General features: G+C 41.8%; 1 protein-coding gene across 13 annotated transcripts in view; it reads right to left on the bottom strand.

Annotated features, from left to right (window-relative positions):
- Positions 1-16,079, bottom strand: part of MCPH1 (microcephalin 1) — a 229,824-nt gene that overhangs the window by 127,804 nt on the left and 85,941 nt on the right. For 8 of the 13 annotated variants that reach the window (XM_043510352.1, XM_043510357.1, XM_038397541.2 and 5 more), the window contains one exon: positions 6,212-6,289. The exons of 1 other annotated variant lie outside the window; for it this stretch is intronic. In XM_043510352.1, the coding sequence (XP_043366287.1) occupies positions 6,212-6,289 (78 nt within the window). Of the gene's footprint in view, positions 1-5,461; positions 5,536-6,211; positions 6,290-16,079 lie in introns of all 13 variants that reach the window. 4 more of the 13 variants (XM_043510356.1, XM_038397543.2, XM_043510351.1 and 1 more) reach the window with 1 other exon arrangement.

Raw genomic sequence — 16,079 nt, 5'->3', positions numbered from 1 at the left:
CGGTATCCCGCTTCCCCATTTACCTCAGGGTTTTGGTCTCCTTCCCCCGGTGAACCTAGTTTAAAGCCCTTCTCACTAGGTTAGCCAGCCTGCTTGCGAAGATGCTCTTCCCTCTCTTCGTTAGGTGGAGCCCGTCTCTGCCTAGCACTCCTCCTTCTTGGAACACCATCCCATGGTCAAAGAATCCAAAGCCTTTGCTCCGACACCACCTGCGTAGCCATTCGTTGACTTCCACGATTTGACGGTCTCTACCCAGGCCTTTTCCTTCCATGGGGAGGATGAACGAGATCACCACTTTACGCCTCAAATTCCTTTATCCTTCTTCCCAGAGCCACGTAGTCTGCAGTGATCCGCTCAAGGTCATTCTTGGCAGTATCATTGGTGCCCACGTGGAGAAACAGGAAGGGGTAGCGATCTGAGGGCTTGATGAGTCTCAGCTGTCTCTCTGTCACATTGTGAATCCTAGCTCCTGGCAAGCAGAAGATTTCTCGGTTTTCCTGCTCGGGGCAGCAGATAGATGACTCAGTCCCCTGAGGAGAGAGTCCCCAACCACCACCACCCACTTCCTTCTTTTGGGAGCGGTGGTCGTGGAACCCCCAACTCTAGGACAGTGCATTTCATGCCTTCCGATCAGCGGAGTCTCCTTCTGTTCCCTTCCCTCAGATGTATCATCTAGTCCACTCTGCATTAGTACCTGTGGAGAGAACATGAAAACCGTTACTTACTGTATCTGTGTTGCTGGTACATGCTCCCCTTTCTTCTTCTGGAGGTCACATGCTACCAAATTTCTTCACCGTCCTCTTGTCCCCACAGTGGAGCCTGCTCTGAATTTTCAGAACATTGTCTCCGTAGAAGCATATCCTGATGTCTATCTAGGAAATCTTCAGTTTCTCTTATGCAACGCAGGGTCGATACTTGTTGCTCCAGACCTTGAACCTTCTCTTCCAATATGGAGACCAGCTTGCACTTGTACAGATGAAGTCGCTTCTGTGGAAGAAAGACGAACATGGCACATCCAGTGCAGGTCACAACAGCTGAACACTCCCCATCCATATTACCTTCCTTCTACGAGCTTCCTCAGGAGTTGTAGTAACTACTCAGAGCAGCTGACAAGATGTAAGCCTCAGTGGGCTCCCCCAAGCGAACTCCCAGGCAAACTCCCTCTGTTAGCCTCTCTGCTGTTCGCTGCTCAGCTGGTTTGCAGCTGACTGGCTTTTTATAACAGTCAGGCCACTCAAGGCTCACCTGGAACAAAGCACTCCCAATTCACACTTTTCAAACAACCAATCAAGCACACAGTAAAACTATCCCCACAACAGACACTCACCAACACAGCCCTTAGCGTACCTCCTTTCAGGCAGATCCCAGGCAAACTCCCTCTGTTAGCTTCTCTGCTGTTCGCTGTCATCAATGTCAATAAATTCTAGAAAATGCTCTCTGACAGTCACCATTGCAGGGACATTTTCACTAGGTTCTGTTGTTGTTACAAAACGCACCATTCAAGTCATTTGTTCCGTATGGCTGATGTCAGGTGTGCAGTCCAGAATAACAGAGAAATATCTTGCTGACTTCAGATCTGCCACAATCTTCTGACTTTTGTTGCCAGTAACTGTATGATCTCGTTTTGAATGTTTTTTCCAAGGTAGTTGTGTAGGTACATTTCTTGGGTGGTGACTCTTCTTAGATGCTCCTGGAGTACAGCATCAAACTCAGCCATCAGCTCCACAATTTTAAGAAAGTTTCCATTGTTTGGCATGAAGTGCCATGCAGTGCTAGATTTTGGATAACAAGCATGCTCACAATGAGCACAATGAGCCTTTTCAGAACATTTTGCCAGTAAAGAGACTCTGATGCAATCTTCGTTTGATGTTGATCATCTATGGTGGCCTTTAACCTTAGTCTCATCTCAGGCTCTTTTCACCTATGGAATGCTCTCTGGTGATTTGCTGCCTTCTCATGGCATGCCAGATTTCTAGCCAGATTTTTCCAGTCCTTTGTTCCTGTAGAACCCAATGTGGCTGGAACATTAGACTGGAAGAGTTTGCAACAAAAACGGTATGCAGCATTCTGTGTTTCTGAGTACATAAGCCATGGACTCTCCACTTTGTCACCATTGGGGATTTCACGCCAGTAATGTGTTGGATAGAAACTTTTGGGGAACATGAAGTTTTTCACTTGCTGTGGCCCATGCAGTAGAAGGAAGTCCCTCAGGCTACTGCTCAAGTGGGTCCACAGTCCTGGATCATCTAGACTTAAGAACTAAACTCAGCAGCAGCTGTTTCGTGCACCTCCACCACACTCTTCTCTGATCTATACTTTTCTTTAGTAATGTGCATGGTTACATCCATTTGAGATGGAGATATGGATCCTGCAGTAGCTGCCAGGTCACCTGCACTCTGACTAACTGGAAGATCAGGCATCTTCTCACCACTCACATCCTCACTGGGGCCGGAAGGCTCAGCATGAACATTTGTGTCTATGTATCTCAGGAGAGATCCTTCCTACTTAGATGGAAAAGCTTCCGTTGCTTTCTTTCTTTTTCTGAATGCTGCCCCAGAGGGGCATTTTCTTCTTTGACTCATGGCTGCTGTTCTGTGCCAGCTATAGTGGCTCTCAACACTCAGCTGAAGGGGACAAATAAGCAGGCTGGTAGCAGGGCCTGAGTGAGGGAAGGCCCTTAAGATGCTGCTAACTGGCTCCTGCTACTTCAGTTGACTGCCTGTTCTCCTCAAGTGGGTTCAGAGAAGCAGCAGGAAACAGGAAGCTCCTTGAGAAGCTGATGTTAATCAGTCCAGGGTCCTGAGGGTGCTAGAGAGGTACATAAGAGGCTCCTCCTCCTCTCTCTCCCTGCAGCTCCTGCTGCTTTCTGTTATTCTCTCTCACCTTTTCTCCTGCCTGCCTGTTATGTCTCTTGTGCCCTCCTTCCTCCAGCACAGCACTCCAGGATCTCTGTGCATCTAGAGCAGAGAGAATATGTATACACCAACAGCAGACACAATTGTCTACACTCTGGGTCCTAGTGGCGTGCCCCCCCTCCCCAAGTCTGGCACCTTAGGCAGCCGCCTCAGTTCGCCTCATGGTAAGGCCTGCCCCGTGTTTAGAATTAAATTAATCAATTTTAGATACCTTTCTAATTAAATAAGATTTCATGGCTTATTTAAGGTGCAAACTGTAACAATGCTGGTTCTAGCAGGATCCAACCGAGAGTGCCAATTCAGGACAAACTGCTTAAAGTAGTGCAGTTACAGCCCAAGGCTGGGGTTTCTGTGCACGCCAAGGCAAACCAAACCAGCCAAACAGAGAAGACTTTGGTTTTACCCCACTGGCTAACCACAAGTCACACAAGCAATTCCCTTAGACACCGCAGTTTCCCAGTATCACCACCAGTGCCACTCGTTATGGGGACAAATGGTTATGAAAACCAGCACCCTAGTAAAAGAAAAAAGGTTCTCTCGATCCCAAAGTACCAAGCCCCAGACCCATGTCAAGGTACAAATCAGATCTTACCCACAAATCACACTGTTGCCAATCCTTCAGAATCTAAAATCTAAAGGTTTATTCATAAAAGAAAAAAGATATAGATGAGAGCAAGAATTGGTTAAATGGAGTCAATTACATACAATAATAGCAAAGTTCTTGGTTCAGGCTTGTAGCAGTGATAGAATAAACTGCAGGTTCGAATTAAGTCTCTGGAGTACATCCACAGCTGGGATGGGTCATTCATTCCTTTGTTTAAAGCTTCATTTTGTAGCAAAATCCCTCCAGAGATAAGAAGCAGGATTGAAGACAAGATGAAGATGAGGCATACGCCTTTTATAGTCTTTTCCAGGTGTAAGAACACCTCTATGTTGTTACTGTGGAAAATTACAGCAAAATGGAGTTTGGAGTCACATGGGCAAGTCCCTGTATACTTTGCTGAGTCACGAGGCCTATCTGCCTTCTCTCAATGGGTCAGTTGTATGGCTGATAGCCTTAATGGGCCATCAAGCAGGCTAGGTAGAGCTGACACCAACTTGTCTGGGGTCAGAAGTATAGTATACGTTTGAAATACAGACAGTATAGAGCCAATATTCATAACTTCAACTACAAAAATGATACATACATATAGACAGCATAATCATAACCAGCAAACCATAGCCTCTCCATAGACCCCTTACATGATAACTTTTATACAATATTTGCTGCAAATATATAACAGTGGTTGCAACAATGATCTGTACAGTTTCAGATTATATCATATCATACAAACACTATCTAAAAAGAATACAGGTGTCGGATGAAGCAATGTCAACCATTCAGTGACCTTTACCACAGCCTATAGTGACTGCAAGAAGCGATTTCAAAGTAGTAAGAAAGTGCCTTTTCCTGCCTCCTTCCCCAATAATCTTCAAAAGCATAAGCATTCTATATTTCTCCATTCCTAAATGCTTCTTATGAGATATAATAAGAAAAGGGAGGGAACCCTTTTGAGCGCAACTAATTACAACACGAAAAATTAAAACACCTTGAGATGGGAATATTTGAAAAGATGATAGATTAACTTATTCACAGATAAACTACAACATAGACAAAAAACAAAACTAACTCTCTGCACAGCCCTGATGTGCCTCAACCTGCCTTTTCAATGTTCCCCAAGCTTTCCCATTTTTACTGAAGGAATGAAGATGATAAGCAGATATTAGACAGAAGTGAGGAAGTTAAAAAAAGGAAGAAATCACTCTCAAAGGGCTTTACAGAATGTTGTGCAAAACTACTGATAACATGCCAAGTTATTAACAAGAAAAAGGGTTTAAAAGAAACAGAAAATCCTACAGCCTTAAGCTAAAATCATCTGACTTTCTCCAGCTTCTCTCTTCAACATAAACAATGATTGACACAACAGAAGCAGCACACCTACCAGGATAGAAAACAACATGCTAGTTATTTACTGCACCACGAAACACCCCTCTACCTCTCTCTGAAAGGTCTCTTACGTTAAACAAATCTATAAATTCCACTAGTTTCTTTTCACAATCACACATTCATTTTAGAATAGCTGTTGTATTTTATCTACACTATAATAGCATCTTATTTAAAGCCAAAGAGAAACCTTTGTCTTGGAAATGTTCGGATAAAATGATTATGAATGTAAAAGGGATTTAAAAATCCCAAGTTCAATCACCAGTTATATGTTCTCTCATCAAAACGTGTGAAACACTATATAAAACAAGTAGCTGAAGAAAATCTCTCTTACACAGCTAAGACAAATTGTAAACCCTTTTGTGATGCAATCAACCATCAGGTTGGTACAATCCTGCTTGTATCGAAGCCCAAAACGAGTTTACTGCTTAAGAACTTCAGACAATATGAAGTGAGGGTGTACCTGGAGATAGCCCAGTATATACAGGTAATAAAACTTTTTGCACAAATGCTCAAGTCATTGCTGGGAACATTTAAGAACTGCTCTGTATTACTCACTTACTGGGTTGTGAAGCCCATAGCGACTTTAAGTTCCTGAAATCCATTCAGTGGAAAAAACAGTAATGTAAGCAGCATCTGGAACAAAAGTATTAAAGATGTGGCCTGTTGCCTTTTCCCATCTTATGATAGTCTCCAATTGAGACACAAGCACAGCAAGAAATAAGACATGATAGTACAAAACTCAAGAATGTGAATATTTAAACATGAAACTTAGCCCAGGTCTACACTACAAACTTACATTAGTGTAACAGTATAACATTGCTCAGGGGTGTGAAAAATCCTCACTTCTGAGCGAGGCAGTTATAGCCACCTAACCGCCACTGAAGAGAGTGTTATGTCGCCAGGAGAGTTTCTCCCGTCGACATAGCTACTGCCTCTCCCAGAGGTAGATTAACTATGCTGATGGGAGAAGCTCTCCTGTCAGCAAAGTAACGTCTTCACTAAAGCTGCGCCATTGCAGCTTTTTACATGTAGACCTGCCCTTATTTACTCAGAAGTTATTCAACAAGTGAATCTCTTTCTAAATGTTTACATGTACCACAGGTTTTGCATACTTTTCAGGAAGGAAGACTGGACAAGAGTGGGGAGAAAGAGCGCAAGTGAGCGAGAGAGCAAATATGTGTATCTATATTTTTTCTAATAAAGACACTTATTCACGAGAGCCAGTCACCATTATTACCCCAGCTTCTATAACTATTCATTTAACAGAGAAATGAATCTAAGTTCACAAACAGAGGAACATTTAACTTACAGGAGCTGCAGGGAAATTGGCTGACAGTTCGTATGGTTCCTCTGAAATCCAATGTCCACATTCCAAAGACCACAGTACCTAAAATAAAGTTAAGTAGTAAGCAGACACTTAAAATTCCATTGTACTTTTTAAGAGGCAATAAAACAGCATGAAAACATAACTAAAATTAACAATGAAGTTAGAATAGTTGGTTACACTTTTTTTTTTAAACCCAAATCAAATGTTTTCCTGCAGATTAATAAGAGGTTTAAAAATAAGAATTTGTGGTTGCTTACTTGTAGTATTTCCTTTCTTCAAAAGGAATAGGTCCACTTATCTTCAGTGTGGATAATCACCTGTCTGTAGGTTTAGAATAAAAGCTGATTGGATGGCTGATAAGAAACTATCCCTTATCTTCTGGAGACCCCCTCAGTTTTGAGATGCTTCCAAAGCTATCCTCTCTGGATTGTGAAACAAAAAAATGAATCTCTCATCCTGCATCAGCACCTTGCAAAAATAATACTCGAAGAAAAATTTAGCTACTGCAGAGAACGTCAAACAGATCTCCCTTTTTAGGGAGGAACAGATCTGTGGGCCTATTCCTTCAAAAAGGGAAAATTTTCAGGTAAACAACCACAATTTCTCCCATTCTGTCTCTCAGGGCTAGGTCCACAGATCTCTGCATGGGATTTTCTCAGCAGTGACAAAATTCCTAGGGAGAGAACAAAACAATGTCACTGAAAGAAAGGATTTCCTTACCCTAAGGAATCACCAGTGTTCAGAACCCACACGACAAAGGCTGCATCACCTGAAAACTGAATATCTATCTTGTAAAACAAGGTAAATATACGCAGGGGTGACCAACCTGCAGTTTTACAGATTTCATTGTAACCGGCCTGTCCTTTCTCCACCCACAATGCCACCACCACTTGTACTTTAAATAGATGAACAGTGAACTCCGATGCCCATTGGAGAATTGAATCCTTTTGCTCTACATGCCTCAGCAATGCATCAGCATATCTATTCAGATTGATGATTTAGATGCCTTAGCACCTCTTTCTTGAATTAAATAAGAATAGTCAGTCTGTTTTTTTTATGCTCAGTCCTTTTCACATTAAACTTTAAAGCTCATCTTACATTCAACAAATGCCATAGCTTCTCCTTTGGGTGAGAAGGATGTGGACAAAAGAAGACAATGAGATCCCTTGTACTTGATGAAAAATCAAATTCGCTTTTGGAATAAAAGGTGGGATCCATTCTCAAAACCACCTTATCTTTGTAAAAGATGCAGCAGGATGGATAAAGCTCCCAACTCATCACTTCTTCAACAAGAAAGATGTTTAAGCAGTCACAAGAGTCATTTTGATAGTCAAGTAAAAATGACACCTGCATTACAGCACTGAGTACAACGTTCAAATTCCGAGATGGAGATCTAGGCTGTCTCACCTGGGCGGGGAAGGTGGTGCCATTAAGGCGATGAGCTCTCTCACCGTCTCAAAGGTCTCCGGTGTGAAGAGCAGCTCCAAAGCCTCTCCACGACTCTCCCAAGGAGGGGAGTCCTAGGAGCTGGCCTCGACTGACCCCTTGTCGGTGCAGGAGTAGCAGTGCCGGGCTAGGTGATGCCACACTTACTTGGCCCAAAGTGGGTCTCACTGCGCCAGAGTCCTTCCATCCTGGCCTCAGTGTGGATGAGCGCCCTCTGTCCGGCTTCTTCTTCTTGCAGGACCCCAGGGACTGGGGAACAGTGCCGTGCGTCTGTATCAGAGTCCTTTCTCAGCAACGAAGTTTCCTTTGTCAATGTCGGAGCACTGTGCACCAACGCTGAAGTACTAGGCATCGATTTGGCTGAACTCGGCTCTGAGTGGGGGCAGAGGGCAGCCTCCATCAGAAGGATCTTCAACCGTTGGTCTCTTTCTTTTTGCGTCCTGGGGCAAAATCCCCTACGGATTTTGCAATGGTCCTTCTGATGCGATTCCTCTGGCACTTCAAGCAAGAAGTGTGGGGGTCGCTCCTGGTCATAGGCTTGTTACAAGCTGCGCAGGGTTTCAACCCCAAGGACCGAGGCATGCCCCGGCACTAAGAAACGGGGGGGGGGGGGTAGGGAAGCAGGGGATACCCCAGAACAATTCCCTACTGGAATCCAACTATATAATGACTAACTACAACTATTAACTGACTAATCCAACTATTTACAGAAAGACAGTCTGAAGACTACTAGGAAGAAGGCTTGCCGAAGCAAGAGCAAACAAGCATTCCAGCTAACGTCACAGGCAGTAAGAAGAAACTGAAGTGGTGGCAGGGTCCTATATACGATGCCATGGAGGTGCAACTCTAGGGGGCACCTGATCCAACCAGACGGGTACTGTTAGGGGAAATACCTTCCGGCTACTGCGCACACAGCACGCACACACCTAGTTGGAACCGACATGAGCAAGCACTCAAACTTTTAACTTACAGGACCTGCAACCTGATATCAAAACCATCTTGTAAAAATTCCAGAACATGAGACACTTTCGTTACATGGTGCCGAGTACAGATTCATAGAAACGTAGGACTGGAAGAGACCTTTCCTCAGCCTCACGAGCCACTCAGAGTAGTTATCAATGGTTTGCTGCCAATGTTTGGATCATTAACTGAGTTACTCAAGTAGACCCCCTCCTTGGACGGGGGTCTGCCTAGACTAGGAAAGGGTATACCTTTATCCCCTTCTGCCTGAGAAAAAGCCACCAGAAGAATGAGAATTTTTGAGAACACTCATAGGTGCAGATGACAGTCTAAAATAGAGCATTTTGCACTGCAAAATGATCAGTCCTATGAGCAAATTGCTGAAGTCTCCTGTGTGCCTGGTGAATATAGGCTTTCTTCAAATCGATTAACAAAGTAATCCCCTGGCAGATCGCCACTGATATGGACTTCATGAACATGATCCTTATGAACTTGTTCTGGTGTTTTAAGTCCAACACAGCTCTGTCCTCCTCAGATCTCCTGGGTACCAGAACAAGAGATTGAGTAGTGACCAGACAACATCTCCATCTGAGGAACTATATTACTGATTCACAAAAAGATGATCTATGGCCTTTAGCATATCTTACCTCTTTTGCAGATTTGATGATACTAGTGAAAGGGAAAACGACAATTCACAATCTTTTAAAATTCTGTGATGTACCATTGATAAACCACATCCAGGATCCATCTGTCTGATGTGGAGAGAGACCACTGGGTCCTTGAACTTTAATAGTCTCCCCCATAGGTGTTGCTTGTCAGAAGTCTCCTGACCATAGTACAACATTGTTCCTAGAGTTGGAATTTGCATTGTGGAAAGACTGGTCTCTCTCCTTTCCTGGCTTAGACTCGTTACATTTGCTTTTGCTGTAGTGTGACTTCTATACTTAGAGAAGCCACAAAAAGGATATTTAGACCTGTAAAAATCTTTAGACTGGGATTTGGAGTTAGGAAGGTTCTGTAAGGTCTTTGATCTATCTGAGGAACTTTTGTCTAATGGCTCCCCAAATAACCAAGCTCTTGAATATTAAAAAAAAAACAAAACCAACCACTAATGTGATTTTTGCCTCTATATAGCCCTTCCAGGAATGTAAACAGAGGTGCTGTCTGGTCACCTCATTGGAGACCATGCTTAGTGCTGAAAACCTCAAAGCATCTCTGGTTGCATCAGCTATGAATGCTGAAGCCATTGAGATTTTCTTTAATTCTGAATCCAACCACAATGATTGCTTAGCCTTTTGGCAGTCTGACTACCAAATTGTCTGTCCAGGCCAATACTGATCTTGTTTAACATGTTGCCACAGCAGAAGCCATCAGAGAGGAAGATACAGCCTCAAAATGTATGATGCAGTGATATTTCCACTCTGCAGGCACTGGATTCTTTAAGGAAAAAGTCCCCTTCCATTTGGATAGCAGTCTCTTTGACTAATGATGAAACTGCCCCATTCACTTTTGGAAAAGACAAAATCTGCTTTGCTATGGTGCATGTTGTAGAATTTTCTCTCATACCTGGACAATGTCAGACTTTTGCCAAGGTTTTCCATTCAGCCTTAATTCCTCTTTCCAAAAACACATGAAGGGGGAATGTGTGGTTCATCTTAACCTGTTAGAATATACTTTTTTGTAATTTCTGTATCAATCTTCTCTCCTTAGAATTTTTTCTAGTAGGTTCATCGGATAGAATACCCAATTATCTAATAAATCTCTCTCAAATCATTCAGCTGGAAAAAAATCCTATTGATTCACTTCATCCTGCGATTCAGATTCTGAGATTGAGAGTTCACTGTACGCCTGTGAAGAACATCCTGACTTTCTTCTTGACTTCTTTTTTCTTCCCTTCGATTTAGATTAACAGATTTCCTAGCCTTTTTTTTTTCTTTGTTGATACCCATGAAGATAAGGACGAAAATGAATTAAATGATGAAGAAGAAAAACCAGACAAATTCTACTCCTTTTATTACGAATTTTCTTTCTGAGTATGAAAACCCTGTGTGAAGAGCCTTTAGCTCTGGCATCCTCTGGGGATAAGTCGAGGAACTGCTGTCAACTGGAGGACAGGCCAGTTTTCTAAGTTTCTGAGGTAATTTCTTGCACCTTGTTTGCTCTTTTTAAAAAAAATTCTCCTTAAGGGAGGTGGGGATTGGGAACCTGGGTCAGATGAGGAGTCCTGTGAACCTCTTCTGCTAATAGGTACCTCTTTATCTTTGTCCTTTAGAGAGAGAATAGAATGCCTGTGATGGGACACTGTAGCTGCTGCCTGGGTATCTGAGGTGAAGGAGCTTTTTGTGCTAAATCCAGGGGCTCCCTAGCCCAAGAAGTAATTTCTTCTTGAGGGGGAGAGTCCCTTCTCCCCTCTGTGCAGAATTCCTGACTTCCCATGGGGAAAGAGATTTAATTGCTTGAAAAGGGAAGGAAGAAGTGGGGAGTAACAAAACCTGCACTGCAGGAAGATGCACACCCAAAATCGTCTCACCAACCACTCCTTGCTCTGCCTGTGATGGATTCGGTCTCACTTATGGTTTCCCCATGCAAGGCTGCTGCCTTCTCATGCCACCACCTGAAAGGCTCTCTTAATTTTTCCCCATCATCCCCTGAGATATTTGTGGCCTGGTTGTCAAGATTCCTGGGAAATCAGCCTCCTAAGTCTGGCTAAGGCAGCCAAAGTGAAACCTTTCTGACCAAGCGGCTAGAGTGCACAATGCACAAGCCTCTCCTTCTGCATTCTCAGGCAGGGATAAAGAACAGGAGGAATACAGCTTTGGTCTCCTGTTTGGACCATTCTTAGCCAACCTCTTAGTCTATTACCTGAGCAGTCGTGGGGGGTGCAGAATTGCGAGATGTCATAATTCTGGCTAGAGACAAACTGCCTCTTCAGGCTTTTTTCCCCCACCATTCTCAGTTGGTGCTGGATTCCACTGCCTGCCAGTGGAGACAGAACAAAACTCAGGGGGTCTTCAGAAGGTGGGGGCTTGTCCCTTGTCAGCTGTCCAATCAGCTTTGATTCTGCCTCCTACAGTTACAGACAGAAGACAACCCACACTGAGGATCTGTGGATCTAGACCTGAGAGAGAACTGCAAGTCTGCATTAATGATTTAAACGCTACCGAATACTAGTTATGACACAAGACAAGTAACTGAAAAAGGATCATTAAGAGACTGAAGTTGATGCGTAATGTGGAATATTACCAGACAATAACACTGATGGGACCATGCAGTGTGTTTCTGTGCCCACAGGCTACCATTTTTTTAAGAATCCCATTGCTGTGCTTTAAGTCAGGAGCACACCATGTTGTGGTTGACACTACAATATTGAACACGCACAACTCCTCCCCACCTTGAAACGATCTGATTTCGTATCTCCTCACTTGGAAAGAAATTTTTAAAGTCCTTCTTACAAAGTGTGAATCTAGAATGACAATTGACCCTATAATATATTACCTTCCTTTTCAGTCTTTTCCATTAAAAAATTAGATGCTTTTCATTTGTTTTTGTGTTAATATTTTAAGAGGTGTTATATTTTTAAGTTATTATTATATTTATTTTTATTCTAATGAACACCATTCTTAGTGCTTTGGTGAGGTCCCTATCATTATTATAGTAAATATTTCTCTAACGTTTTAAGTGTTAACAAATCAATTCAGTTCTCCATTAGGTAGTATTAGGAAACAGTCCTAACTATAATATACTTCTCCAAAATAAAAATCTAGCTCTTCGGTTTAATAATGCAAACTTTAAACTTACAAGATTTTTCCAAATAAATTATTACAATTCTATATCATTGAAATTTACACAAATGTCATATGCAACTAATTATATTAATAGGGTTTAACCAACCTGCACTATGTAATGACAATGTATCTTATTCCCTTAATTTATACATAAAAAACGGAAAAAACCTATAACCTAAAAAACACTGAAATCCTATTTATATGGGTAAATGTGTCAATGCCCTGTCCATATTACTTCATTTACTACACAAATAAGATTAGGCTCCTTCCATATACAAAACTGTTTCATTCACAATTCAGCCTACAGAGTAAAATGAGATTGAGATCATGTGGGGGAAACATAATATGATCTTGTAATTTAAAACTATCATATATAATCCATACTACACAAGAAGGTGTATATGCAAAGAGGAAAGGCTCCATTTCATTAATTCCTTCCCCTGTCATCCTTTGGGAATTGTATTTACTGTAGCATTAAAAAAAAAGGTTAAGAACGATACAGCATAATGGCTAGCTGCATAAAACAGACCAAAACAGCATCATTTATATGCAAGGATCTTGGCCATTCAGAGTTTCAGAGGTAGACTTTTAGAGCAGCTGTGACACTTTCAGCAGTTGCTTCAGCTTTCTGTTCCTAGTAGGGCCATTACAAAATTATTAAATAAGGACTTAAAAAATATTGTATTTTAACATTGCTCAGCGACATTTTTCCTGTAGAGACAGTCCATGTTTCAGAGACACTTCCGCTACCTGTCGCAGAAATAGTCTACTCCTAATATGGTAATTAAATAGGCAGTATACTTTGCCACATCTCTAGAAACTTACTCATTTTACAGATTCTTGAAAATGTTGTATTTTCTGTATTACATCAATTTCATAGGACTTTAGAAAAAAATCAGAAAATACTAGACAAATTATAATCAGTTCTTGAAAAAACAGTTTACCGTTAAGACTATGGCTAATAAGACATATGGTTGAGAAGCCTTATTAACAGTATTCAGGAACAATGTCTTGGAGAGGAAGCCCATCCCATCTACATGATAGGGAGAGAATAATTAAATTTCTACCAGGATACTAGCCCCAACCCCTGCAATTTTTCATATTAGCCTTCATATTGTGGGTGTCTGAGAATTCTGAAGCACAGATACACATTCTGTTGAAAGGAAGGACCACCATGCTCCATTCTATTACCTCGTACTGAGTCATGAATATCCCCACTCTAGTATTGAATGGTTGACAAGCTGTTTGCATAGTTTATTTATAAATTAATGCACTCTTGCCACAATTCAATCATCTCTCTCTCTTTTCAGAACATTTAAGTTCCACAATATCCTTCCAGTACTTCCCATTTAGCAAGGCTTGAATGTGGACCAAATGGGCACCCATCCACAAGGATGACAGTATAGTTCATGCATTATTTAATTCAATTAATTTCAAGTGCTTTCAGCAGTTTCCATAGCAATAAGAATAAAACCTAAATGGAAAAGTATATATGTACAAAAAAGGGCCATCTGAATGTAGAAGGTAAATCCCTGTGTCCCAGCCCAATTCTCATTCTGGCAAATTCCTACATAGTCTTCCTGCCATTTCAAGTAAATGGGGTCCATTTCTTTCTGTTATCATTTCTATGCACAGTTAAAGTACTCCCACAATTCATCCCAGAACAAGTTAAATTTTATTGGTGCATGAAGTTATTCCTGTGTATAGTTTTATATAATTCTAGATTTAAATTCATAAAATTTCTGGGATCCTGTAAAAAAGAGGTTCTACCTAATCCAAAATGTTAATCATACTATAAACTATAAAACATACTACACTGAAAGATGCCATAACAGATCTCACATATGATATGTTGATTTTTCAAAATGGTACTGGTTACTGCCCGAAAGGATATTGGACTAGATGGACTATGGGTCTGATCAAGTATGGCATGGTTTTTAAAGAGTAGGTTGTGGCACCCTGTACCTCATGTTCACCACTTTTGTATGGTTATGATATATTTTGTACAAAGCATGCCTTGTGAGGTATCATTTGAAAACTCATGATCTATTGAACATGGTTGTTCTGTTAACATGTGTACACCATCATTGTATACATAGGTACCCAGTTTTGCTATAGGTTTGTTACTGAAACAAGTTGTGAGTGTGGAGAACGCCCACAGACCACAGAAATAACAGAGGACTGTAAACAAAGGCCTTGTTTGTCATCACAAATGTCACGTATACAGAAGGTACGAGACAGAAATTTACAATTCACATAAGAGACGCTTTGAATCTCACATACACAAGAGATTGCTTTGTCTACATCCCAGTGGTGGCAGGGGTAGGGTGTGTTCCTCAACAAGGAAGGTATAAAATAAGAGACAAGGGCTTCTTCTCCTCCGCCCCTCCCCCACAGAGGAAGATCCTTTAGAAAACAAAGAAACCTCTGAAGTGGAGTAGGAGGCTCAGCCTTTGAACTAAGAACAATGAACTGTGAACTATCTGTAGCATCTGATGGAGCGAGAGAATTGCTTGCTTCAAGTCTCGGTTAGCTTGGTAAATTTAGGAATTAGATTGTGATTCTATATTTTATTTCTTTTGTAACCAATTCTGACTTTTATGCTTTTATCACTTATAATCACTTAAAATCTCTCTCTCTAGTTAATTAACTTGTTTTAATATTTTATCTAAATCAGTGTGTTTTGACTGAAGTATCTGGGGGAATCTCTACTCAAGTAAACAAAGGCTGTCGCATGATCATTTCTATTGATAAAATGACAAACTAATTAATGAGCTTACTCTGATCCAGGAGGTCTTGAGCAGTGTAAGATGCACAATTCTGGGGTGCAAGGCTGGGACTAAGGGATATGCATTAGTTTATGAGTGGCTGGGAAAGCATTCATGTAACTTTCCTTCATGTGCCTTGACATGGCAGTATGATCAGAGGCTGCTTTTTACTAGCCAAACAGTGTAAGAGAAAAGTAAGGGGACGCTGCTGTTCAAAAGTCCATCTTGTACCCTGAGGAATGTCACTGAAGTTACTTACCTGTAAATGGAGGTTCTTCGAAATGTGTGGCCCCTATAGTTATTCCACCGAGGGTTTATGCATGCGCACCATGCACAGAGTCGAAAAATTCGAAAGCAGCATCCGTTGGTCTGTGCATATGCCCTGACCAGCCTTGTGCTTCAGTCCAAGGCATTAAAGGGCAGAGCAGACCAACTACATCTCCAGTACTTTCTCCACCATGAATCTGACAGCTCTAAAGCAGAGGGGAAAGAGCAGGAAGTGGAATACAGATAGGGATCTCACATCTTGAAGAAGCTCCAGTTACAGGTAAGCAACCTACTCTTCTTCTAGTGATGGTCCCTATTGTATTCCACTGAGTTATGACTTCCTGAGTTATTTCACTAACTTCATGACAAGCAGTACCTAAATCAAAGGAGGGTGAGAGGATGAGGACAGAAGGGTCTTGTGGAGGCATCTACCACAGAGTCCTGCTCCAAGGTGTAGTGTGTGGAGATGGTATGTACAGAACTCCATGTGGCTGCTCTACATATGTCTATGAGATATGCTCCACATATGTCCTAAAGGGTGCAATGGTCATAGCTTGAACTCTAGTGGAGTGAGTCCATACCCCTATAGGGGGGAGGCAGACTCGACAGATGGTAGCAGAGTTT

The sequence above is a fragment of the Dermochelys coriacea genome, chromosome 3, assembly GCF_009764565.3.
Source record: "Dermochelys coriacea isolate rDerCor1 chromosome 3, rDerCor1.pri.v4, whole genome shotgun sequence".
NCBI classification, from domain to species: Eukaryota; Metazoa; Chordata; order Testudines; family Dermochelyidae; genus Dermochelys; species Dermochelys coriacea.
This window is presented reverse-complemented; position numbering and strand designations above follow the sequence as displayed.